General features: G+C 37.8%; 1 protein-coding gene across 4 annotated transcripts in view; it reads left to right on the top strand.

The window, feature by feature from the left end:
* LOC5579882 (hemicentin-1) overlaps positions 1 to 27,417 on the top strand; it is a 609,400-nt gene that overhangs the window by 407,799 nt on the left and 174,184 nt on the right. For all 4 annotated transcript variants that reach the window (XM_021855614.1, XM_021855615.1, XM_021855616.1 and 1 more), the window contains one exon: positions 11,882 to 11,998. In XM_021855614.1, the coding sequence (XP_021711306.1) occupies positions 11,882 to 11,998 (117 nt within the window). The remainder of the gene's footprint in view (positions 1 to 11,881; positions 11,999 to 27,417) is intronic.

Genomic DNA, 27,417 nt, shown 5'->3' with positions numbered 1-27,417 from the left:
GTTCCTCGGAAACCCGGATACCGATTCCAAAGTGGCCAAATGGATTCTGAGCTGTGCAACTCAGTCATAGAATGAAATCATTTGAAAAATCATGAAGTTTGATGTGTCGCATGACAGTCTTCACTGATTTTTAATAATTGACCCCGGAACCGGTTCCTCGGAAACCCGGATACCGATTCCAAAGTGGCCAAATGGATTCTGAGCTGTGCAACTCAGTCATAGAATGAAATCATTTGAAAAATCATGAAGTTTGATGTGTCGCATGACAGTCTTCACTGATTTTTAATAATTGACCCCGGAACCGGTTCCTCGGAAACCCGGATACCGATTCCAAAGTGGCCAAATGGATTCTGAGCTGTGCAACTCAGTCATAGAATGAAATCATTTGAAAAATCATGAAGTTTGATGTGTCGCATGACAGTGTTCACTGATTTTTAATAATTGACCCCGGAACCGGTTCCTCGGAAACCCGGATACCGATTCCAAAGTGGCCAAATGGATTCTGAGCTGTGCAACTCAGTCATAGAATGAAATCATTTGAAAAATCATGAAGTTTGATGTGTCGCATGACAGTCTTCACTGATTTTTAATAATTGACCCCGGAACCGGTTCCTCGGAAACCCGGATACCGATTCCAAAGTGGTCAAATGGATTCTGAGCTGTGCAACTCAGTCATAGAATGAAATCATTTGAAAAATCATGAAGTTTGATGTGTCGCATGACAGTGTTCACTGATTTTTAATAATTGACCCCGGAACCGGTTCCTCGGAAACCCGGATACCGATTCCAAAGTGGCCAAATGGATTCTGAGCTGTGCAACTCAGTCATAGAATGAAATCATTTGAAAAATCATGAAGTTTGATGTGTCGCATGACAGTCTTCACTGATTTTTAATAATTGACCCCGGAACCGGTTCCTCGGAAACCCGGATACCGATTCCAAAGTGGTCAAATGGATTCTGAGCTGTGCAACTCAGTCATAGAATGAAATCATTTGAAAAATCATGAAGTTTGATGTGTCGCATGACAGTGTTCACTGATTTTTAATAATTGACCCCGGAACCGGTTCCTCGGAAACCCGGATACCGATTCCAAAGTGGCCAAATGGATTCTGAGCTGTGCAACTCAGTCATAGAATGAAATCATTTGAAAAATCATGAAGTTTGATGTGTCGCATGACAGTCTTCACTGATTTTTAATAATTGACCCCGGAACCGGTTCCTCGGAAACCCGGATACCGATTCCAAAGTGGCCAAATGGATTCTGAGCTGTGCAACTCAGTCATAGAATGAAATCATTTGAAAAATCATGAAGTTTGATGTGTCGCATGACAGTGTTCACTGATTTTTAATAATTGACCCCGGAACCGGTTCCTCGGAAACCCGGATACCGATTCCAAAGTGGCCAAATGGATTCTGAGCTGTGCAACTCAGTCATAGAATGAAATCATTTGAAAAATCATGAAGTTTGATGTGTCGCATGACAGTCTTCACTGATTTTTAATAATTGACCCCGGAACCGGTTCCTCGGAAACCCGGATACCGATTCCAAAGTGGTCAAATGGATTCTGAGCTGTGCAACTCAGTCATAGAATGAAATCATTTGAAAAATCATGAAGTTTGATGTGTCGCATGACAGTGTTCACTGATTTTTAATAATTGACCCCGGAACCGGTTCCTCGGAAACCCGGATACCGATTCCAAAGTGGCCAAATGGATTCTGAGCTGTGCAACTCAGTCATAGAATGAAATCATTTGAAAAATCATGAAGTTTGATGTGTCGCATGACAGTGTTCACTGATTTTTAATAATTGACCCCGGAACCGGTTCCTCGGAAACCCGGATACCGATTCCAAAGTGGCCAAATGGATTCTGAGCTGTGCAACTCAGTCATAGAATGAAATCATTTGAAAAATCATGAAGTTTGATGTGTCGCATGACAGTCTTCACTGATTTTTAATAATTGACCCCGGAACCGGTTCCTCGGAAACCCGGATACCGATTCCAAAGTGGTCAAATGGATTCTGAGCTGTGCAACTCAGTCATAGAATGCAATCATTTGAAAAATCATGAAGTTTGATATGTCGCATGACAGTGTTCACTGATTTTTAATAATTGACCCCGGAACCGGTTCATCGGAAACCCGGATACCGGTTCCAAAGTGGCCTAATGGGTTCTGAACTGTGCAGCTCAGTCATAGAATGCAATTATAGGAAAAATCATAGAGTTTGATGTGTCGCATGATAGTATTTACTCGCTTCCAAAAATGGCCCCGGAACCGGTTCCCCGGATCATCCGGAAGTGGTGATCCGCGGCATGCAGTGAACATGATGGCCTTGTAGGCATCCGTCCTCATCGTTATAGAGCTAATCATTGTAAAAAATCAGCTGATTTCATATTGAAAATTCACTTTTTCGAAAGTGGCCATTTCGAAACACCTATTTTGATTCCAAAATAACTCCGGAACCAGGTGACCAATCCTAAAATTCTGTCCAAGCCCTCAAACTAGAAATATATGCGCTTCTACTATAACTAGTTTTTCGGCTTCACAGTCATTAAAACGATTGCGTTGATTACTTTGTTATCTTCGCCTACGTTTTGGTCCGGGAGTGGACCTTCTTCAGGGCCTAAAATTATTTGTTTTATTAAATTTTCTCTTAAGGACATATTTTCAGACAAACTTAAAACTTTAAAAAAACTTACTCGATATTAAATGAACAAATCAGCATAATTTTGAAAAAAGTGAAAAAGTCGGTATTGAAAGGGTTGCTTCTTCTCCACAACGGGCATCGCTATATGGGAGTTGAATAATTTTAGGCCCTGAAGAAGGTCCACTCCCGGACCGAAACGTAGGCGAAGATAACAAAGTAATCAACGCAATCGTTTTAATGACTGTGAAGCCGAAAAACTAGTTATAGTAGAAAACGTAGCCAGTCGAATCCATCCCGTATGCGCTTCTTGTGTCAAAATTTGGTTTAAAAATATCAAAAAACAAAAAAGTTACAGCCCAAAACGTGTTGTTTCCAACTCTCGTTTAGGGGGGTTGGTAATGGAAGGGTTAATTGTGCGGGAAGTATGTATTCTGCTATTCCCGGTGTTGCTATCGCTGATTGGCTTTCCGGAAAGCTGTTGCCTACTTTCGATTCGAGAATTGTTTAATAAGCAGGTGATTGAATAAGCTTGAAATTGAACTGAACTGAATCGAACTTTAATTTGATCGTGTTCAAGGTTAAATACAGTCCAACTTTTCAAAACCTTCCTTGAAACAATTCACAACCCGAAAATTCACAAATATCGGTAGATTATAAAGATAATAAATATCTTAAAAAAATATATTTGCAGAAATCTTTTGACCTGCTTTTATTTCCACACTATAGATTAAGGTGAAACAGCTCAAAATCGATAGATGGTCGACTCGTTAAATATGTAAATGTGTAAATGTGTAGAACATGCTTCTTGCCTGTGAAAACCGCATTTCATGAAACCTATTTGTTTATGAGCACCAGTGATTTAAAAGGAAAGAGGAGAGCGTTGGACCCACGCTGATGTGATAACGTTGAATATAAGTGTCTGTTGTTTCTAGTAAATTTCTTGATGACTTTGCCTTGAAAAAATATTTCTTTATGTTCCTGGTCTTAGTAATCGAAGTTTTTTGAAAAGTGTGAAAGTTTGAAGTGAAATTATGATAGATAGGGCAGCAGCACCGGTTTTGGCCATACGCCAGTTGTAGCCATAGTGGATTATACACCGTTTTACCTAGCCAATCAGCATGAAACCTTTTGTGTGCAGTAGATCACATTCATATGATAGAGCTACATTCATCTACTTGTCCAAATGGATTCAAAACATAAGAAAAACAATTAATTTTCCTTATAATTTTAACTCCCATACACCAAATTTGGCCAGGGCACTCCTAATTTGGCCACTCTCATGAGAAATCAATGCAATTGGCCAATTTAGGAACCGAAGTTAAATCTCTGGCTGATACTGGTTCCGTTGGCTTATACAGTAATACCTCGATATAACGTAACCTCGATATAACGTAACTTCTTTTTTTACCTCGATATAACGTAACTTTTTTTTTGACCCCATTTATTTTTACAATTTTTATCAAAACCATGGTTTATGAACTGCTATAAACATTTTTCAAGATTCAAACATCAACCAATACTAAATCAAAGCAATTCAAGCATTTACGCGTTTACTATTACTGAATACAGTCATAAATCGATATCGAAATTTCTCGACGGATTCTGAGGATGCCTCCAGATATTCCGACAATAATTGCTCCATGGACTTATCTTAAACTGTCCTGGTATTCATGTATAAACTTAAAACCTATTCTTAAAATAATTCCGACAGGGATATTCCAGAAATTCTACAAGTTGACCCTCCAGACATTCATGTGTTATTTCTCCAGGACACAAAGTGGATTCAACTATGCATTCTACAAACAATTCCACATATGATACTTTATACTTTTCCGGAGTCACGAAATTTATAAATTATTTCAGCATTTTTTCATGAATTCTTCCAGCGGCCTTTTTAAAGAACAATACAGTTATAATTATTGGAATGCTCTACAAATTATTTAAAAAACCGTACAGGTATTCGTCCAAAAACCTGAAGAACAATTTTCTTGGCATTTCTCCACCAATTTAATGATGATTTTCTGCAGAACTTTTTACAAATATTTATGCAGAAACCATTCTATATACTACTTTAGGTTCTTCAAGGATTCTATGTGAAATGAAATCTTTCATTGATTCCAACCAGGGTTGGGAAAAAATCTGAAACTCACTCTACAGTAGTCAAACAAAGCCAATCACAGTCAGCGAAGCCAGTGAAACTCACGCCCATCGCTGCTGTAGGCAAATGCCTTGAAAATTGCAAAACACCCGTTGCTAAGGGCAACCCGAAATTACTGTAGAAAAATGTTCTATTTCCCGCTGCATTTCCCGCATTTAGAGCCTTCAATGACACTCATGATTTAGAAAATTCGTGAACCCAACAGAGGCTACTTGATGAGATTCACGTTTTTGAACTACTGTACTGGGAGAGCCACGTGATTTTCGCGAAAAGTCAAGCCTACTACTATTACCATTCCCAGCACTGATTCCAACACGAATTTCTAAAGAAAGATTCCAATGATTTCATTGGGTTCTTCAAGTAATTCTTGAGGACGATTAGTCTAGAAATTTTTCTATGGATTTTTTTTATTACAAAATTTATTACAAAAATATATTCAGGGATTCCAAAAACTGAGCATTCTCCTCCAGAGATCCTCCAGAAATCTCTCCTAAAATACGACCGAAAATTCACAACGTATTCGTTCAGAAAATTTCGCATGAAAAATTACTCGAAGATAGTTCTTGTTTTTGACAGTTTTCTAGTGATTTCTTCATGAATTCTAAAAAAAAAACATTTTTCAAAGAATTCTTGGGACATTCATTCTAAAATTCTGTCCAGAAATTACAAAAAGATTTGCTCTAAGAGTTTTACCACGAGTTCCTCATAACAAAATTCTTGAAATTCCATAACTGCTTGCTGGAAATGTTCATGGATTGCTCAACATTAACATTTTTGAAGATTTCTGAAAGATCTCATTTATGAATTTATTGTATAGTTTCTCCGAGTGTTCAAGGATTTCTCCAAAGTTTTTTCCTGAATACATTTCATTAGGAAATACTGAAATAAAAAGGAAAAAGTAAAAAATAAAACAAAAAGAAAAATATAATAAAATTTCATACGGAAAAATATTTTAAAAAAACTGAAAATGCCTGCTAGTTCAATAATATCAATGTAAGACCCATTTTCTCACCAAACAATACATGATGAACGAAATTCAGAAAAAAAAATTTTCTTCGATATAACGTAACCTCGATATAACGTAACGAAAATAAAAATCGAGTTACGTTATATCGAGGTATTACTGTATTGACCAACGGGATTTTCAAAGCGAAAAAATGGTTTTGGCTCAGTTTTGACATTTTATACATATAGTATGGATTGAAAGCTTGCATTTGACATATTTGTTGTATAAATACGGCTTCCCATTCAGTTTTTATTGACATTTTCTCTAAGGCTGGCCAAAATCGGTGCTTTTATCCTAATAGAAGAAATTGTGGATGGAAAATTGTGAAACAGTGACGAGAAATAGGGCTATCGGATCGCCGAAATCAAGGGAGTATCTTTCCATGTATTGTGTCTGTGTGCGTGAGCGTGGTAAAAGCAGTTGTTGTGAGCATGTGAGAAAGCATGCTTTCTCACTGCATTGAGTGACAATCTTCGTACTCATACCCACCCAGAATAGTTTGATAAATGTTGCTTTTGCATTACGATGACCTTTTGATTTGTTCCGGAATTTGTGTTTAAGTGCTGGTGATCTTCTATTTTTAGGCAACAATGGCGCCTGCCACGTCAGAATGCAGACCAACGTGGGGAAGGGGGAGGAAATGATGTTGCACTTATACTAGCCCACTGTAGAACGTGGAGTCCGACTGCATCTACGCCAGTTCATGCGGAAGTGTATGGATTGGGGGAAAGGCATGGCAGAGAGGTTTGCTTTTGTGGTTAGCAGACTGCCTATGTATCAGGCGTAAGGAAAGGCATGCGCGTGGAAGAATGGAAGCGTTAGGGAAACGGTTTCTTGTCCGTCTCTGGTTCTAGCGTTTGCTATGAACGAATAGTTTGAGTGTGATAGATTTAGAGTGAAAGATAGAAGCAAGTGAGAGAAATAACAACTACAAAGTACGAGGAAAGGGACGTGCCTGGGATTGAACCCATGACCTTCTGCTTATGAAGCAGAAGCGGTAGCCATCAGACCACCAACCCCGTTCTACTTAACTTTAGGCTCATTTAGGGATTAATTATATCCTAAAAGATGTGAAAGTCATAGAAAAAGAGTGATCAATTGCCTTTTACAAATTCAAATTATTTTAACAGAGATTATAATTAGTGCTTAGGTGGACGGATTTCGGTCCCACACGGTATTCCGTGAGAAAAAAAAATCAAAATTTCGGTTCGTCTCGAAAAAATCCATGTCGTATTGGATTTTGGATCACGTTCCACGAAACCTTTTATTATTTATTTTCATTTCGTCATAAAAAGTGCTAGAAATTCTGCGTATCGTTTCGTTTCGTATCAACTTGAGAAAAATCCATAACGCATATACAAGTACCCGACGGTTGTAGGACATTTCCCAGAAAGTCAAACCCCAGAACGACATTCCCCAGAATGACGTTCCCCAGAATTCCATTCCCCAGAATAGGACATTTCCCAGAAATCCATTCCCCAGAATGGGACATTCCCCCGATAACCATTCCCCAGAATAATTTTTATATGTTTTAAAAGAGTGGAAAAAATAAATTTGGTTATTCAGTTTATTTGTCGGTAAAAAATGTACCTATTGAATTGATTCGAATTTCCAGAAGCTTCGAATTCCGGACACAGGCGTCAATTCACCCAAAATATTATTTCGTCAAAATCATTCATTATTGATCTCAAGCAAATAAAATTGGAATGGACTACAAAAATAAAACATTTTGAAAGGTGTTTGCTTCCCTTTTCTCAGGTAAAATATCTAAGAGGCTGTCCATAGATCAGTTGGTCATTTATGGGGGGTCATGGTTTGGCTAAAAACCACGGCCCATACAAATTTCTAAACGTGTGTACAGACAAAAGACAAAACATGGGGAAAGAAGAGGGTTTTAAAATAAATGAGTCCGTGGTTCATGTCCAGACCCAACAAAAATCTTAAGGAGAAAATACTGTTTAACAATTTTACATCTGCTTAACATGCACAGTACCAAAAAATAATGTGATTTACGTCTTTTGGGATGCACATAAAAGAAGCGAGCCGAATGACGTAAATTGGTGTCCAATTTCAAATACGTTAGTGTCTGATTCGGGAAATGACGATCACAGTTCCATCGTTTTCGTGTCCTTTAACATGTAAAATTACATTTTTTGTTCAATACATCTTCAAGGACACGTTTTTGTGTCGTTCCATCACTTACATCATGTATCATTCAGTCATAATCAGAATTACGTCCAGAGTAATTTTCATTATTTTTAAGAGTGTGATTGTACTACTGTCGTTTCTCTGAATATCATTTCCACGAATGCCAGCTCTCCCAATGACCGATTTCTCCAAAAGACATTTCCCCGAAAAGTGATGCAGTTCAAACAGATGCAAGAATAGTCTTTAGAGACTGGGTGATGAACTAGAAATTAGAAGAATAAGATAATATAGATTATATGGTTATCCACGACTAAATACATCTAGGCCATTCGGGGAAACGGGGTGTTCGGGGCACTGGCGTTCGGGGAAACGGCATTCGGAGAAAAGTAGCACAACCGTTGAGGATAAGCTGCTCTTACATATGTCATACTATGTTTTATGATTGAACTTAAACCACGCTATTGGAATTTTTTGTTTTGTTTTCATAATTATTCTTCCTTCTTTTTAAATTGGCTATTCTTTCTAATTGTATTTTCAAAGAATTATTATCGGTATAATATTCTTTAAATGTACAAAATAAAATGATGGAATTTGTTTTTTTTGCATTCAAAGCATAGTTTCCCTTCTTTTGAACATATGCTGTTCTTCCTAGGTTTATTGTCTTCGAAATTATGTAGATTAATGAAACACAATTACACTAGAAAATTTCTCTTGTCTTTGATTATTTCCTTTTAGAGCAAAACTTAATAACTACAAAATATCATAGGGTGGCCCATTTTAGTCAGACTACAATAATCTACTGTAAAAATTTGAACAAAATCCATCAACTCTAAGGAGGAGCTAAACGAGCTTGAAGTTTGTAAGGAGTTAATCGTCAAAATAAATAAAAATCGTCCATCGGTTCTAATTACATTTCCGACCATAGGTGGCGCTGTGTTTGATTAATTTCTTGAAATTTCGATAGAAAGATTCTATAATCAATAAATGAAAGACTATAACAACTGGAAGTGCTGTCGTTGAAAAAAAAAACAAAACTAAAATGTTTAACCTGTGAAAACTATAATTTGGTTTTCCTCGAATTTTTCAGCTAAATGTGTTCTCTATTTAATATTTATCATTCACCTGGATTTGAACAGCTCAAAACTCTCTTTATATTTTTTTTTCTGGGGAATGTCCCTTTCTGGGGAATGTCTCATTCTAGGGAATGGATTTCTGGGGAATGTCCCATTCTGGGGAATGGCGTTCTGGGGAATGTCATTCTGGGGAACGTAATTCTGGGAAATGTCGTACAATCGTACCGTAAATTCGGGTGTAATTGATCAGTAGGGTGAAATTGATCACCTTTTCACGCGATTTTATTTCTTATTAATGCACCAAATTCATTACAACATATAGTAAATGAACGTTGTTTGTCTTAAGTAATGTCTAATTGTGTATAGTAAAGTTTTTGTGCCACAGAATGTTTATTTCTATGAAAATAATGTAATATTCTAGAATCAGGTTTGGTGTGAAATTGACAAACATCCATAAACTTCTAGTTTTAAATAAGAATTTAGACATAGTATTAACCTGAAAGTTTGTAGCATCCTCACACAAAAATATATCTTCAAAACAAAATTTGCTACCAACACTCTTACCAATTTGCTCGTTTTGTTGAAAAATTTGATTTTCTGCTACAAAGTATGGGAATCCTTCGGAAATTGCCTACATTTAGGCGTTTTTCACGGTATTCTTGAAATTTAATTATTGATTATTTCCATGAATAATCACATTGACAAGTGATCAATTTCACCCCGGAACTGATTTTTGGCACTAACATCGCCTTTGTTAGAAAATTTCGGTACATGAGCCAATGAGGTTTACCGTTGTACTTGTTTTCCTGCATTAAGTTGTATGGTATTGATAACATTTGAGAAAGCATACCTAGAAAATAGTGAAAAATGATCAATTTCACCCGAAATTACGGTACCCGACATATGCAATGAACGAGAGGTAAATTTGAAAATCTACAAAAATGCGATGGAGTAAGGCCAGAAGTTGTTATGCCGGAAAAAAAGGAAAACAAATCAGATTATCGTACTATATCATGATTTTGAACAAATATAATATTGAAGAATTGTTCAACAATCATTTGTTTTTGAGAAACGCTTTGTCGCATTTTTCTCAAATAACATCATTTGGTGAAACAAACAGTTTGCACGAAGATCCTTTCTTGGCCCAAGCTTTCCATTGAGTATCTTAGTATGAATAAAAGATGCTTCTCTTTGTAAAAGAGGCGCTCATTAACATGCTGACCTTTTCAATGGAGAAGCCCGTCCAGCTGCTCTTGATATCCACTTCCATCAACGAGCAACCGAACTGAAAGTCCATCCCTTCTCTGCCGGAAAAATATTCACGGCAAGTAGCTAGAATGCCAATTAAAAGTCCGGACAAGAGTTGTGAAAAGCGAAATTGCACGGAAAAACTCCCACACCTTGTCCTCCTCTCCTCGCGTTTTCCACTTGCCTATCGCACACAATTTCCCCGTGAATTGCTGTGCTCGTCAAATTACATCCGTTTTCGTCGAGTGCATCTCATCGTCGTTTCCCATTCATTATGGATGTTGGTCACACAATTCCGGCATGCCTCACCCACCATCCTTTCCTGCTTCACCCCTGCTCGTGTATAAAGCACCGACAATGCTGAAGTGTATACACTTCATTTGCCTTCGCTTTGATTTGTTGTCTGCTTCCGATTAACCCAGTTCCGTCACAAACGACGAACACCAGGGCAGAGAGCTATCTCGCGCTCGGTTGATTTCGAGAATCCATCTTCTTGCTACATCGATCCTATCTGGGTGTACCGTGCAACGGGATATCTTTGAAAGTAACAAAACCTACGTAATCATACAGAGTTTCTGTTGATCAGTTATGTAATAGTAGTTTACGGAACAAGTTGCAGAATGATGATTTTTACAGTACGAGTCGTAAATTTACCCTACGAGGCTTGCCGAGTTGAAAAATTACTCCGAGTGCTGTAAAAACCGAGTTCTGCAACGAGTTTCATACAAATTTTTTTTTTTTCAATTTCATAGAAGACCGCTTGAAAGTATCAGTAATTATATTGGAATGCATTCACATTTGTTTTACAATTTCTGATTGTGATTCATTACGCAACTCAATACAGTTACGTAATAAGAAAGCGTTGCGTAATGAATCATTGCAGCACTGGTTTCAGTTGCGTAATGACTTTTTCTGCACTGCATACTTCAGTGCAGGAAAGTAGGACGTTTCATGATAGATTGACGTGATGAAAAACCGCCTATTACAAGAATAATTTAAATGTTAATAATACTTTTAACATATATATTATTTTTATATTATTAATAATACTATTAACATTTATATTATTTGTAATAGGCTGTATTTCATCACGCCAATCTATCATGAAACGTCCTACTTTCCTGCACTGAAGTATGCAGTGCGAGAATAGTCATTATGCCACTGAAATCAGTGCTGTAATGACTCATAACGCAACGCTTTCTTATTACGTAACTGTTTTGAGTTGCGTAATGAATCATAACATAACGTACTTGAGACAAAATATGTTCCGCAGTGTTGTCAAAGTTACCGCAAAACAGAAAGTCAACTTTCAATTATACACGAAACTAATTAAATCAATAAATCGTCATGCAGTCTTTCAACTGCAATTGGTAACTGGGCAACCAGTTCTTGTTTTAAAAATAAACATGATATTCTTTGAAACATTTAGCAAAAATAATCAGATTTCCTAAAAAAAACTATCAGAGCTACCGCATTCTACGGTACCTACTTCAAAGCAACCGCGCTGGCACTACTCCCGACACAGTGTCATCGCCTGGTTCAATTTGGACGATATTGATTGTTTTTCCGTTTTTCTCCACCCGATTTTCCCCTCGCCAGGTGAAGCAGCCAGCCAGATACTGAACAAAGCGGAACCCCTCTTCATCACCCGGTCGGAAGCGTTCAAGTTTGCCGTCGGCGATACCATTGCCCTGCCCTGCGAAGTGTCCTCCCCTGGTAAGTACTTGGACTTGGATTTTTAATGACCCACACTTTCTAGAAGAAGGCTGAGGGATGGGGATCGGGGATAGAATCGGAAACTCGAAGCTAAATGCCACGAATACGTTCGACTGTGTGACCTTTCATCGATTTCGACTAATGACTTATACTACTATTTACCTTTTCTCAAGGGAACTCAATATTGATTGATTCTGTTTCGTCTCTTGGGGTCATTTGTCCTTCTAAAATTGAAGAATGATTGGTACCATAGAAGCACATGGGACGATTGTTCATCTTGTTAGTCAAGCAAGTTGGAGCACCACTATTGTGATTCGGAGCTCTTCAACCTTGATGCCGCATCTGCAATGCGTCAATGTAAGCAGGACTTCTAGGATATTGCGGTTTGAAAATATGGCAACGAAATGATTGAATGTCTTTCATCGATACAAATTGGAATAATACATGTGGAAAAGCAACATTGAGTTGCCAGCATGATGTCGATTACAGAAGCTTATAATACTCATTGTATAGTATAATAAATTGATAAATTGTTTTATTGTTTTATGTTTTTATTTTTCTTCGAAGGACTATTCAGAATTCTGAGAGGATTCTTTTCAGGCTCCTGAAAGGGCTCTTTCTAATTAAGTGGACTCTTCAGAGTCCTGAGAGGATTGTATTCAGAATCCTGAGAGGACTCTTTAGAATTAAGAGGATTCTCTTCAGAATCCTGAGAGGATTTTCTCTATAATTCTAAGAGATTTCTCTTCAGAATCCTGACAGGATTCTATTCAGAATCCTAAGAAAATTCTATTCAGAATCCTAAGAGGATTCTATTCAGAGTCCTGAGAGGATTCTATACAGAATCCTAAGACGATTCTATCCAGGATCCTAAGAGAATTCTATTCAGAATCCTGAGATTCTCCTCATAATCCTGAGAGGATTCCCCTCGGTTTCCTGAGAGGATTTTCCTATTAATCCTGAGAGGATTCTCCTATGAATCCTGAGAGGATTCTCCTATGAATCCTTAGAGGATTCTCCTAAGAATCCTGAGAGGATTCTCTTCAGAATCCTGACAGGATTCTCCTCAGAATCCTGAGAGGATTCTCCTCAGAATCCTGAGAGGATTCTCCTCAGCATCCTGAGAGGATTCTCCTCAGAATCCTGAGAGGATTCTCCTCAGAATCCTGAGAGGATTCTCCTCAGAATCCTGAGAGGATTCTCCTCAGAATCCTGAGAGGATTCTCCTCAGAATCCTGAGAAGATTCTCCTCACAACCCTGAGAAGATTCTCCTCAGAACCCTGAGAGGATTCTGCTCAGAATCCTGAGAGGATTCTCCTCAGAATCCTGAGAGGATTCTCCTCAGCATCCTGAGAGGATTCTCCTCAGAATCCTGAGAGGATTCTCCTCAGAATCCTGAGAGGATTCTCCTCAGAATCCTGAGAGGATTCTCCTCAGAATCCTGAGAGGATTCTCCTCAGAATCCTGAGAGGATTCTCCTCAGAATCCTGAGAGGATTCTCCTCAGAATCCTGAGAGATTCTCCTCAGAATCCTGAGAGAATTCTCCTCAGAATCCTGAGAGGATTCTCCTCAGAATCCTGAGAGGATTCTCTAATGATATTCGATTGGGTTTTTGCTTTTAAAGAATTCGATTTTGGCTTGCAGTCTTATAAAGGGCTCACGAATTTATTTTCTTGGCTCCTACGTTTCGATCCCAATTTGGATCTTTTTCAGGGATAAAGAATTATTCGCGACTGTTCAAAAACATTTATTCGCGACGCATAATGACCTAGACGAATGAACAAAGTTTAAAGACGACTGAAGAGTGAAAATTAAATGGTGACTATTAGACAGTGAATTGTGGGCGAAAGCTTAGACAAGTGGAGGCGTATAGATGATAGTACTAAAATACCAAACTGACATCCCATCTTTTATATTACCACAACAGCACAGGCTAAATGTTTTTGGACAGTCGCGAATGATTCTTAATCCCTGAATAAGATCCAAATTGGGATCGAAACGTTGGAGCCAAGAAAATAAATTCGTGAGCCCTTTATAAGACTGCAAGCCAGAATCGAATTATTTGAGAAGATTCTCCTCAGAATCCTGGGACGATTCTCCTCAGAACCCTGAGAGGATTCTTTTCAGAATCCTGAAAGAATTCTCCTCAGAATCCTGAAAAAAATTCTCCTCAGAATCCTGAAAAAAATTCTCCTCAGAATCCTGAAAAAAATTCTTCTCAGAATCCTGAGAGGATTCTCCTCAGAACCCTGAAAGGATTCTCCTCAGAATCCTGAGAGGATTCTCCTCAGAATCCTGAGAGGATTCTCCTCAGAATCCTGAGAGGATTCTCCTCAGAATCCTGAGAGGATTCTTCTCAGAATCCTGAGAGGATTCTCCTCAGAATCCTGAGAGGATTCTCCTCAGAATCCTGAGAGGATTCTCCTCAGAATCCTGAGAGGATTCTCCTCAGAATCCTGAGAGGATTCTCCTCAGAATCCTGAGAGGATTCTCCTCAGAATCCTGAGAGGATTCTCCTCAGAATCCTGAGAGGATTCTCCTCAGAATCCTGAGAGGATTCTCCTCAGAATCCTGAGAGGATTCTCCTCAGAATCCTGAGAGGATTCTCCTCAGAATCCTGAGAGGATTCTCCTCAGAATCCTGAGAGGATTCTCCTCAGAATCCTGAGAGGATTCTCCTCAGAATCCTGAGAGGATTCTCCTCAGAATCCTGAGAGGATTCTCCTCAGAATCCTGAGAGGATTCTCCTCAGAATCCTGAGAGGATTCTCCTCAGAATCCTGAGAGGATTCTCCTCAGAATCCTGAGAGGATTCTCCTCAGAATCCTGAGAGGATTCTCCTCAGAATCCTGAGAGGATTCTCCTCAGAATCCTTAGAGGATTCTGCTCAGAATCCTGAGAGGATTCTCCTCAGAATCCTGAGAGGATTCTCCTCATAATCCTGAGAGGATTCTCCTCAGAATCCTGAGAGGATTCTCCTATTAATCCTGAGAGGATTCTCCTCAGAATCCTGAGAGGATTCTCCTCAGACTCTTGAGAGGATTCTCCTCAGAATCCTGAGAGGATTCTCCTCAGAATCCTGAGAGGATTCTCCTCAGAATCCTGAGAGGATTCTCCTCAGAATCCTGAGAGGATTCTCCTCAGAATCCTGAGAGGATTCTCCTCAGAATCGTGAGAGGATTCTCCTCAGAATCCTGAGAGGATTCTCCTCAGAATCCTGAGAGGATTCTCCTCAGAATTCCTGAGAGGATTCTCCTCAGAATCCTGAGAGGATTCTCCTCAGAATCCTGAGAGGATTCTCCTCAGAATCCTGAGAGGATTCTCCTCAGAATCCTGAGAGGATTCTCCTCAGAATCCTGAGAGGATTCTCCTCAGAATCCTGAGAGGATTCTCCTCAGAATCCTGAGAGGATTCTCCTCAGAATCCTGAGAGGATTCTCCTCAGAATCCTGAGAGGATTCTCCTCAGAATCCTGAGAGGATTCTCCTCAGAATCCTGAGAGGATTCTCCTCAGAATCCTGAGAGGATTCTCCTCAGAATCCTGAGAGGATTCTCCTCAGAATCCTGAGAGGATTCTCCTCAGAATCCTGAGAGAATTCTCCTCAGAATCCTGAGAGGATTCTCTTCAGAATCCTGAGAGGATTCTCTCCACAATCCGGAAAGGATTTTCTTCAGAATCCTGAGAAGATTCTCCTCAGAATCCTGAGAGCATTCTCCTCAGAATCCTGAGATGATTCTCTTTAGAATCCTGAGAGGATTCTCTTCAGGATCCAGAGAGGATTCTCTTCAGAATCCTGAGAAAATTCTCTTCAGAATCCTGAGAGGATTCTGTTCAGAATTCTGAGAGGAGTCTCTTCAGAATCCGGAGAGGATTCTCCTCAGAATTCTGAGAGGATTCTCCTCAGAATTCTGAGAGGATTCTCTTCAGAATTCTGAGAGGATTCTCTTCAGAATCCTGAGAGGATTCTCTTCAGAATCCTGAGCGGATTCTCTTCAGAATCCTGAGAAGATTCTCTGCAAAATCCTGAGAAGATTCTCTGCAAAATCCTGAGAGGATTTTCTGCAAAATTCTGAGTGGACTCTCTTCAGAATCCTAAAAAGATTCTTTTCAGAATCCTGAGAGCAATCTCTTCAGAATCCAGAGAGTATTCTCTTCAGAATCCTGGAAGGATTCACTGCAGAATCCAGAGTGGATTCTCTGCAGTATCCTGAGATGATTCTCTGTAGGATTCTGATAGGATTCTCTTCTGAATACTTTTAGGTTTCTCTTTAGAATCTTGAGAGAATTTTCTGCGAAATCCTTAACGGTTTCCCTGCAGAAACCTGGAATGAATCTCTGCAGAGTCCAGAGATGAATTTTCGCAGAACTCGGAGAAGACTCTCTGCAGAATCTGAAAAGGATATTCTGTAAAATCCAGAGCGGATTCTCAGTAAAATTCAGAGAAGATTCTCTGCATTATCTCGAGAGAATTATCTTAAAAATCCTGAGAAGTTTACTAGCAGAAGCCTGAAAGAATTCTCTGCAAAATTCTGAGAAATCCTCTGTAGAAAACTAAGAGGATTTTCTGCAGAATCCCGAGAGGAATCACAGCAGAATCCCGAGAGGAATCACAGCAGAATCCTTAAAAGATTATTAGCATAATACTTAGAGTATTGTCATCAGAATCCTGAGAGGATTCTTCACAGAATCCTGTGAGTATTCTCAGCAGAATCATGAGCAGATTCTCTGCAGGATCCTGAGAGGATTCTCTGCAGAATCCTGAGAGGATTCTCAATAGAATCTTCGCAGAATTTTCCGCAGAATCCTGAGAGGATTCCCAGTAGAATCCCGAGATGATTCTCAGCAGAATCCTGAGACACTTTTCAGCAGAATCCTGAGAGAATACTCAGCATTATCTTGAGATAATTCTCAGGAGAATCATGAGAGGATTCCCAGAACATTCCTGAGAGGATTCTAAACAGAATCCTGAGAGGATTCTCAGCAGAATCCTGAGAAGATTCTCAGCAGAACACTGATAGGTTTCTGAGCCGAATCCTGAGAGGATTCTCAGCAGAGTCCTGAGAGGATTCTCTGCAAAATCTTGAGCGGATTCTCAGCAGAATCCTGAGAGGCTTCTCAACAGATTCCTGAAATGATTCTCAGCGAAATTTGCTTCAGAAGGGTTTACTTCAGAATTCTGATAGAATGCTCAGCAGAATCCATAGAGATTTCGGTTTAGGATCCTTAGAGGATTTTCTGCAGAAGTTTGAGAGGATTCTTTGCAGAATCCTGAAAGGATTTTCTGTAGAATTCTGATAGTTTGCTCTGCTGAATCCTTAAAGGATTCTCAACAGAATCCTGGGAGGATTTTTAGCACAATCCTGAGAGGATACTCTGCAGAAGCCTGAGAGATATACAGCAGACAGGAGAGCATTCTGAGTAGAATACTGATAGGATTCTCAGCAGATTCCTGAGAGTGTTTTCCGCAGAAGTCTCACTAGAATTCTGATTGATTGCTCAGTAGGATCTTGTGAGGATTCTCAGCAGAACCCTGATAAGAATGTTCTATAGCATTCAGAGAAGCGAAGTTGTCCGCGATTTTACCATATACAAGAAATGTTTTCATTTCAACAAAGTATTATATAAAGGCTTGTTTAGAAATAATGAAATTTCGTTGGTTTTTACTCGGTCGTGTAAGTTTAAATTAATATTCAATTAAATTTCAATTGAAATTGCTCGAATGATCGTGTTAATTTAAATCAAATTTGATTGAAAATATAGGATAAGTATTTTAAATTGGCGCTTTCATCGATATTGGCATGAGAATAAACCTCAAATAACATTATTTTTAGCTGTGTTTTATATTTTTCTATTCAGTTTATCTTGTATTTTGAATCATGGAAAACAAAACTATTTTCAAATCACACTGAATAAAAATAAATGTCTGAAAATCTGCTCTACAACAAGCTTTCAGGATATGTAGTGTTTTTGATCTAGCTTCTCCTCTAAAAATAAACACTAAAAAATCAATATACTCACAATTATGCACAACTTCTCCGAAGGATTCAGAAATTCGATCTCGCACCAAACTAATGTAATCAGTCATAAAGCCTTTTTCTGGCGGCATTCCCAAACACACCAGCGCTAACAAGCGGCCACCAACCAAAAACTCACCCCACACTTCTTCGGAGACATTTATCCATATTCATCAATTCATCAGTCCTACCGAGAACAGACGTTTTCAGAAACAATGGCCACAATCAATCAATCCGGCAACTAACGTCAAAAATCGTAAATGAGCCAATTTCAGTGAAACCCCTTTTTTTCAATATTCCGTGCAGGCAGAAGAGAAAAAAAAACACGAGACCTACTGATCTCTCTCAGAACAAGCGCCAGGGCAAATTCGATTCCCGTGTTTGTCATCGGCAGAAGGTTATCATCACGGACGGAGTAAAAAATTCTAGGTAGGTTCGAGGCCCTAGGAGGAACTTCCACATTTCGCTTTGTTCTGCAGCGAAATCGCGTCGTAAAGCTCCATCACAGTCCAGTCTTGATGATGTCGTCATCGCACACAGGGGCCATTTAGGTTAATAATGGCCAAAAATTGTTTCTGCCCTCAATGATCTTCTTAACCCCTCTACTGATAACTTCATATTTTCACTGAACAAAATTATTTAAATCGCAATATTTGTTTGTTTCTCGATATTTTTCACAATTTATTCACAAGCTCTCAAAAAGCTTCTATTTTTAGAATCTGTGTCAATATTGACTATTTTTCATCTGGTTTTTAAAATACTCCGATGTTTCTTGTGGGACGGACACTTCCTTTAAAAAAATACATTAGCTCAATTTTTACAATTTGCAGTTATGGCCAGGCTTGATAGAAACTCCTCTGCGATGCATAGATGAGGCGATTTTGACGTTTTTTCTGAGGAGTAAAAACTGAACTCAAAATTTTCAACACAGATTCTCAAGCGATTAGAGTGAAAGTCCACAAAAATGCAAGGATTTTTGCTGGTACTCTCTCTCTCTCTCTTGTTGCTATGCTCACCTTTACTCACGCTTCAAAAGAAGACAGGCCTCGGGGAGTTTGATGGCACTCTTTTTTGATGGAATTTTACTCTGTTGTGTTTTGTGCTGCATCTTCCTCGCTCATTTTTCGTTGCCTCTCTGCTCAGCATTTTTTCGCTCTTTCACAAAGAGGCAAAGACAGAACGCTGCTCTAGAGTATGTCATCGAACTCTCATGATGGTGAGGAGTATTATCTAGCATGGTTATGGCCACGGTGTTTTCTAGTCACTCCTCTGTGCGTCGTTGCCATCACAGTCCTCATCATCATTGTCGTTAGTTGATGATCTTGTTTTTATGCTAGAGCTAGCCCGGCTTTCATGCAGCGTCGTTCTGATTGCGTAACTCGGACGCGGGTGCGATTGTGTCCACTCCGATGGAGTTCGGGGTTTCGAACGAATGCGAACGGATGAAGTTTTTGCGTTCCATTAGGTGGATTAGTTCTATCTCGGATTTGGGAAAGCAATAGTGGCGATGTGGGTTGTCTGATTAGGGGATGGTAAGCAACAGTGAGATATGATACATGGTTGTCGGGCCTTACTAAGCCGAGTGGTTAGAGTCCGCGGCTACAAAGCAAAGCCATGCTGAAGGTGACTGGCTTCGATTCCCGGTCTGTCCAGGTCTTTCCTTGACTTCCCTGGGCATAAAGTACCATCGTACTTGCTACACGATATACGAATACGAAAATGGCAACTTTGGCAAAGAAAGTACTCAGTTAATAACTGTGGAAGTGCTTATTGAACATTAAGCTGAGAAGCAGGCTCTGTCCAGTGAGGACGTAATTCCAAAAAAAAAAATGATGTTATTTTTGAAACGAAACTTAGCAGAAAACTATAAAAAACTGGATATTGCACACTTTTATTTATATAACACTGTCTCACTGCTAACAACCATCCCCTATCTATCCTTGCATGCGTGTCAGACTCGCAAATCGATTCGTACGGTCGGTATCCTTTCAATATGGATGATGGCATCACCCCAACCAACCCGATGCCTGACAAGCAGGGCACTGATTTTGAGCTGAGCTCATCAATGGCATTGTCAGGTTGGAAGTTTTAAAACGATCAATTGACGTTGAACGGGAATCGTTTGCTTTGTTCTCCGCTCCGGGTTTTGCGTCGTCGTCGTTGAACAGTGAAATGAAATGTGGGCCACCGATAGACAAGTGCAACTTTGTGTAAGAATGGATGCAAGCAACGTTGCTATCGAGTGTTGCGTAAGACTCGTGGTGAATGATGGCAGGGATCGTCTTTGGATGACGTTGCAATTATGATTCTGTGGTGTATGGAGCATATGCGTTTTATGATTAACGGGATTTCCTTAGAGGTGTGATTTCTTATGGATTTAAAGCAAACGCTGTTATTTGGATTATCAAACTTTGATGATTATAGACACCATAATTTTACATTTAAGGAACAACTACAGTTGCCGTCCTTCTATTTGCTTTATTCTTTGCTCTTCAACTAGCAGCAGGGAATTTTTTTAATTTCCATACGGGTTTGGGCCGAAAGGTCTCAGATTTTCATGAAACTTTTTCCACAGGCAGGGCTCATAAATATATGAATAAAAAAATTGAGAAAAATTCATGGTCGCCTATTTTTCCGGAAAACTCTGTTGGATTTTCTTTGTTTTCCCCTGACACTACTTTGAAAAATCATAACTTAAGAACGAAGCATAGTATAAACAAAGTTTTTTCTATGAAAATGAAATAATATTTTCTCAGAAATTAAAAAAAAAAATAGCTGTAAAAAGTTTTCCACAAAATTTTCCACTGTTAAGAAAATTCGTAAAGAAAAGCCGGAAAAACTATGCTCTAACTCGTGGAAAATTTTCAAAAATATATTTTTGAGAAGTTAATTTCATAAGCTTTAATCGCTGAAAGTTTTGATATGTACTTTTTTTTTGTTTTTGAGTTATGGCCAATTTTGTAAAAAATGTGCAAATGTGCCATTTCTTTGAAAAATCATAACTCTAGAAAGAAGCATCGTAGAAACAAAGTTTTTTATTATGAAAATGAAAGCAAATTTTCTCATGAATAAAAAAAAATATTCACTGAAAAAAGTTTTCCACAAAATTTTCCACCGTTGAGAAAATTCGTAAGGAAAAGCCGGAAAAACTATGCTCTAACTCGTGGCAAATTTTCAAAAATATGTTTTTGAGAAGGTAATTTCATAAGCTTTAATCGCTGAAATTTTTGAAATGTACTTTTTTTTCGTTTTTGAGTTATGGCCAATTTTGTGGAAAATGACCATATAAGCCTTTTCTTTGAAAACCCATATTTCAATCGAAGCATCGGAAAAATAAAGATTTTTTATCAAAGCAATTGAAAATTTTCTAAAACATCTGAAAAAAAGATATGAAGTATAAGTCGGAATGGATGATATTTTTCATGAAAAATTACACCGCTAAGAAAAACTGAAAAATACTGTTTCTGTCTCAATTTTTCATTACACTGAAAAGGGATTCTATCTTTTCTATGGGACAAAGAAGATTATTATTATTATTTTTTAATTTTATTTATTCAATTATTCAGTATATAACTTACATTTTCATCTTAATACTATTTATTTTTTCAACCGGGAAGATTGTATTTGGTTGCTAACACCAGAAGAATTTCGTTTCTTTGTATTATTAAGAACAAAGCATGCTGTATTTTCTTGGTTTTCATGTGCTGCGATTGAAATACGGGTTTTCAAAGAAAAGGCTTATATGGTCATTTTCCACAAAATTGGCCATAACTCAAAAACGAAAAAAAAAGCACATTTCAAAAATTTCAGCGATTAAAGCTTATGAAATTACCTTCTCAAAAATATATTTTTGAAAATTTGCCACGAGTTAGAGCATAGTTTTTCCGGCTTTTATTTACGAATTTTCTCAACGGAGGAAAATTTTGTGGAAAACTTTTTCCATTTAATATTTTTTTTGATTTCTGAGAAAATTTGCTTTCATTTTTATTAAAAAAAAACTTTGTTTCTACGATGCTTCGTTCATGAGTTATGATTTTTCAAAGTAAGTAGTGTCAGGGGAAAACAAAAAATTTCCAACTGAGCTTTCCGGGAAATTAGGCGACCCTGAATTTTTCTCAATTTTTTGTATTCATATATTGATGAGCCTTGCCTGTGGAAAAAGTTTCATGAAAATCTGAGACCTTTCGGCCCAAACCCGTACGGAAATAAAAAAAAATCCCCAAATGTCTCCTAAGCTATACCGTGTTTAAAAAAAAAGCTAAACTCAATACTCAAGGAAAAATAAACAATCTTAGAAAATGTCTGCAGCAAATTCCTATAGAATATATAAAAAACCACTAGAGTAGATAATGTCGGATGTTTTGTAAGGTATTTCGAAAATACTTGGAGGTACCGTAAAATCGGATGAAATTGATCATCGTATCACACGATTTTATTTATTCGTAATGGAGCACAAATATCAATGTAAGCTGCAGTAAATGAACGTTGTTTGTCGTAACTATTGTCGAATTGTGTGTTATGAAGTTTTTTGCGTTGAAGAATGTTAATTACAATGAAAATCATGTAAAATTTCGAAACCATGCACGGTACAGTATTGACAAACACCTACAAACTTCTATTTCTAAGCAAGGATTTGAACATAGTATAAACCTGAAGGATTGTGAGGATGCTTGAGATATATCCCTAAACAGATTTCATCACCAAAACTCGTTCCAATTAGCTCAAATGGTTGAAATAATTGAATGTCTGTTAGATATCATTGATTTCCTTAGGAAATTGCATACATTTAGGCGTTTTCCGCGTAATTCATGAAATTTAACTATTCGTTATTTATATAAATATTACATTGCTAAGAATTTTACAAGCATATTCGGATTCAGAGAGCTCAAATTTATCATGCAGAGTTGTTTTTAAAACTAACAATAATGGCATTGACAAGTGATCAATTTCACCCCGAAATGAGATTCCCTGATTTTTTATTTTAGAGATATTTGTTTACACTAAAATGACATTCGATAGAAAATTTCGGTACATGAGTCGATTAAGCTCACCTTTGTACTTGTTTTCCTGCATTATAGAAAACAGACTAGAAAAACCGTGAAAAATGATCGATTTCACCCGAAATTACGGTATTCATAGAACAATTCCTGGTAAATCGCTGAAAAAATTTGCAGTGCAAAAAATTCCAAACGTATCTCTTAAAGGTTATTCTAAAAGTGATTCTTGAGAAAACCCTGGAAGATTCGTTTTTTTTTTACCTTTTTTATATTTAACTGAATAGTTCTGTTGAGGATTGGTAAAAATTACTAACGTGTTTGGCACATTTTGCAAAATTTCTCCATAGTAATTTCCTTATAAACCTACATTGTCTTTGAGCCACCTTTAAATTACCACCGAGAAAGCTGAAAATTTCACAGAACACTTTTTCTATGATAAGGACGGTAAGAAAGATATGGAAGATTGAGTTTCCAAACTTTTTTGAATTTTTACTGCCTTACGATCCATGCTGTTTACCCTCGGTGGTAAGACAGATCTAATCGGAAAAATTGTTTATTCAGTTGTGTCAACTTTACTGCCTTTCAAACCCGAGCTTCGGAGTTTAGCATATCCTAAAGTCAGCAATCGAGAAGCTAATATCTGCCACAATCAGAGTCTGTAAAACGCAAGGCCTTATTTTAGGCCCACTTAAACCGTAGTTCCCCGCAGTCGAAATCTCCATCCGTCGGAAAAATGCCCCGCAGCAATATCTACATTTCCGCACATTCTGTCCAGGAAGCAGCGGACGTTTCGCTTCCGATAGCGGCAGTTTCGCTCTCGAGTTTCAAGTGCGAAAGTTGTTAAATTGGATTGGATAAAAGTTTTACGCTTTCGTCGGTCTGCTGTTTGGAACCATTACAGTTGGCTGCCGCTAATAGAAGCATATACTAGGGCGCGCGCGTACGCGAACAGTATTCACCTAATAAGTTTCATTTAATAAAAGCAATGTTTAGTTTAATTGGTATCGGATTGAGTTTCCAAAGTGTGGCGCTCGGATTCCAAGGCGATTCTGGGAGTTTCAGAAATACGCTACTGTGCGAAGTGGGAATTGGATTTGATTGTTGTTTTACTGTTTGATTGGTAGTTGGGGAATTGTTTATGTTGGTGCTGGTTTTTCTGCTGTGTCAAGTGGGGAAAATTTTCTTATTCTGCTGAACTAGATAAAGTATTTCAATCTAAACTCAAAATAAGTCAAAATCAATGTTAAGAATTAGTTGAAATAAACCGATATTTTTATTGATTGTTCAATGTGAAGATTGCAATATTGAGTAATTAATCCCGCTACTAGCAGCTTCATTTTTACCGCAAAGAAAATGTTCAAATCGTGGTAACCTTTTCGTTTCTCGATATTTTTTATCATTGTTTCACAAATTCTTAAAAAACTCTTCAAGTTTCAAGTTCTTTCAAGTTCAAAATTCGTTGGGGGCCGACGCGTAGCCATAGCACAAGTAAATATCTCAGGCTACAGAATTTTCATCGTATTGTGATATGCATTTTTCGGAACAATAAATTAAAAAGAGTATGTAGTGAAAAAATGAAGCAATTTGATGCAGCCGATTTTGAGTAATATGCATTTAAGCTGGCCAAATGAAGATCTTGAATATTTCAAAAAACATCATATCGTAATTTTCAGATATCTCGAAGAATACTTAACTGATTTGGCAGCGTCCATAAATGACGTAGCATTTTTAGGCCAATTTTTGACACCCCCCTCCCCCATCGTAGCCTATTTTCTCATACCTAATACATGGTTCGTAGCTAAATCGTAGACTCCCCCTCCCCCCTAAAATGCTACGTCATTTATGAACGGTCCCTTTGTATGATTTTTTTTCAGAAAAGCTTCTTTTTACCAGCTTTTGTACAGTCTACATTTTTTTTTTTTTTTGATAAATTGACGTAAAACAAAATGGCCGCCAAAGACATTTCACATAGCAAATGTCGGTCCCCCAAGGAACATCGGAATATCTTCGAAACCAGATCACCAATGATTAATATAGACACGGCTACTTATACTAGAAGAGTTTTTTTTTTGAAAACATGTGTAAAAATAATGCAAAAATATCGAGAAACAAAAAAGTTACGTGATTTGAATTCTTCTTTTGCGGTAAAAACATAAGTTGCTGGTAGTGGGGTTAATAATTATCGTTCTGTTCATTAGCTGAAAGCTTTCAACCGACATGAAAATTATTAATTTGATTCGAAATCGATTTCTCATATAGGGGGACTGGGGGTAGTTTGCCCACGTTAAGGAGAACAGCGATTTTAGATGTGAAAAACATTATTTTATGCTCTTTTTTTATTATGGTCGGATAGACAAACATGTTTTCTACCAAATAGTAGAAACAGCTATCCATTCTAACTTTTCTCGGGTTTATAAATTAATTTTTAAGAAATGCTTGCTTGCTTGGCACATGTATTGTTTTGCGGGGTAAAACGCCCCGCTTGAATTCGGCGTTAGCCATGCTGTAAACGAACGCACACATTCATGCTTGTATATGTGTTGCATACATCCAGGCGTTTGTTCTGATGTTATTGTTCAATAGTAGTATACATGCTGATGCGAAAAATGTACATTTGTAAGGTTCCAATTTTTGTGTAACTTCAACGTGGCATTACGTTTGGTAGAATTTGAATTCAAACGGATGTTTTGGTGTTATGAAATAGGGGTGGGCGTTTTGCCCCCAGAGTTGATTAAAGTTTAGGTCCTTCAATAAGCTTTTTGAGGGCAAATTTAACATATATTTTGCACATAATACAAACTATGACAGTGCAAAAGTTGGCTCTTTGCAATAGTTTCAGTAATTTGGTTATATATCGACCTAAAAAATGACATTGAAAATCGCACAAAATTGTAACGAAAACAGCGAAAAACGTTTTTATACGATTTTATCGATTTGGTTGAGAAAAACGCATAAAAACATATTAGGAAAAGCATTTTCATCCATTGTCTATGATTTAGAATGAAAAAAAGCATTGTAAAACTCACCGTTCGCCCAAATCGATGGGGGCGCGTTTTGCCCCCTATGGGCATATTACCCCCAGTTCCCCTATTATTGCCAAGCGGTTCACTGAACCATTTCCTCGCTGGTATAGGGGAACTGGGGGTAATATGCCCATAGGGGGCAAAACGCGCCACCATCGATTTGGGCGAACGATGAGTTTTACAATGCTTTTTTTCACCCTAGATCATAGAAAATGGATGAAAATGCTTTTCCTAATATGTTTTTATGTGTTTTTTTTTTTACAGCATGGCTAACGCCGAATTCAAGCGGGGCGTTTTACCCCGCAAAACAATACATGTGCACTTAAGCAAGCATTTCTTAAAAATTAATTTATAAACCCGAGAAAAGTTAGAATGGATAGCTGTTTCTACTATTTGGTAGAAAACATGTTTGTCTATCCGACCATAATAAAAAAAGAGCATAAAATAATGTTTTTCACATCTAAAATCGCTGTTCTCCTTAACGTGGGCAAACTACCCCCAGTCCCCCTACTTTCATTGCAATCGATTGAAAAACCATCACAACTGATGTACTGACTAATTTGAAATATGGTGACTCGCTGTCGTCAGCAATATATTACACAAATACTACAATTTGCTTTCATATTTTACAGTTAGACAAATGGAAAAACATAAATTTGTAATGATGGACAAATAGACGACTATTTTCCCTGTAAACTCCATTTGCCCGTCAAACACAACCTGCACTGTTCACTTTATGACTATAGATAACTCTATCTTGATGATGACGATTCCAACGGACACCATTACCTATAGGAGGACCATGCAAAGTAGTCGGATAAGCCAATGACGTTTGTGCCAACCACCTACCGGAAACAACCGAAGAAGACGACCAACAGGATATAAATTTTACAAATGAATTGCTTGTTTCCATTAGCGTTATAAGTTTTTGTTCGGGATGTGGCGGTCGGTTGGTTGGTCGGTTTGCTTGACAACATTGCATGCCAACTAGAAAGGGAAAAAAAGTACTTTGGCATTACTCCCACTCGGTTTGGAAACGAGAACAGTATTATTATACTCAAGGAATATGATTACCGTCACTAGTTCATCCAAAACAGCTATTACAATAATTCAAAAGAGCAATAATTGAGTAGTAATAGGCATTTGAAAACACATACCGTTTAAAGCACTTACAATATTATATACTTTCCAAAGAAATCTCCTCAAAGTAAACAGTAATAATTTTCACATTTTTCTGATCTGTTTTAGTGCTTATTTCATTTTTATCAGTTTTTTTAATTGTAATTGATTTTTCCAATTTTTCATTACAAACTTGTTGGTAATTTGATGCTAATTATTATTTTTTTTTTTTTTTAATATTTTGACTTTTTGGTGCTGATATTATG

This window comes from Aedes aegypti, chromosome 3, assembly GCF_002204515.2.
Source record: "Aedes aegypti strain LVP_AGWG chromosome 3, AaegL5.0 Primary Assembly, whole genome shotgun sequence".
Lineage (NCBI taxonomy): Eukaryota > Metazoa > Arthropoda > Insecta > Diptera > Culicidae > Aedes > Aedes aegypti.
This window is presented reverse-complemented; position numbering and strand designations above follow the sequence as displayed.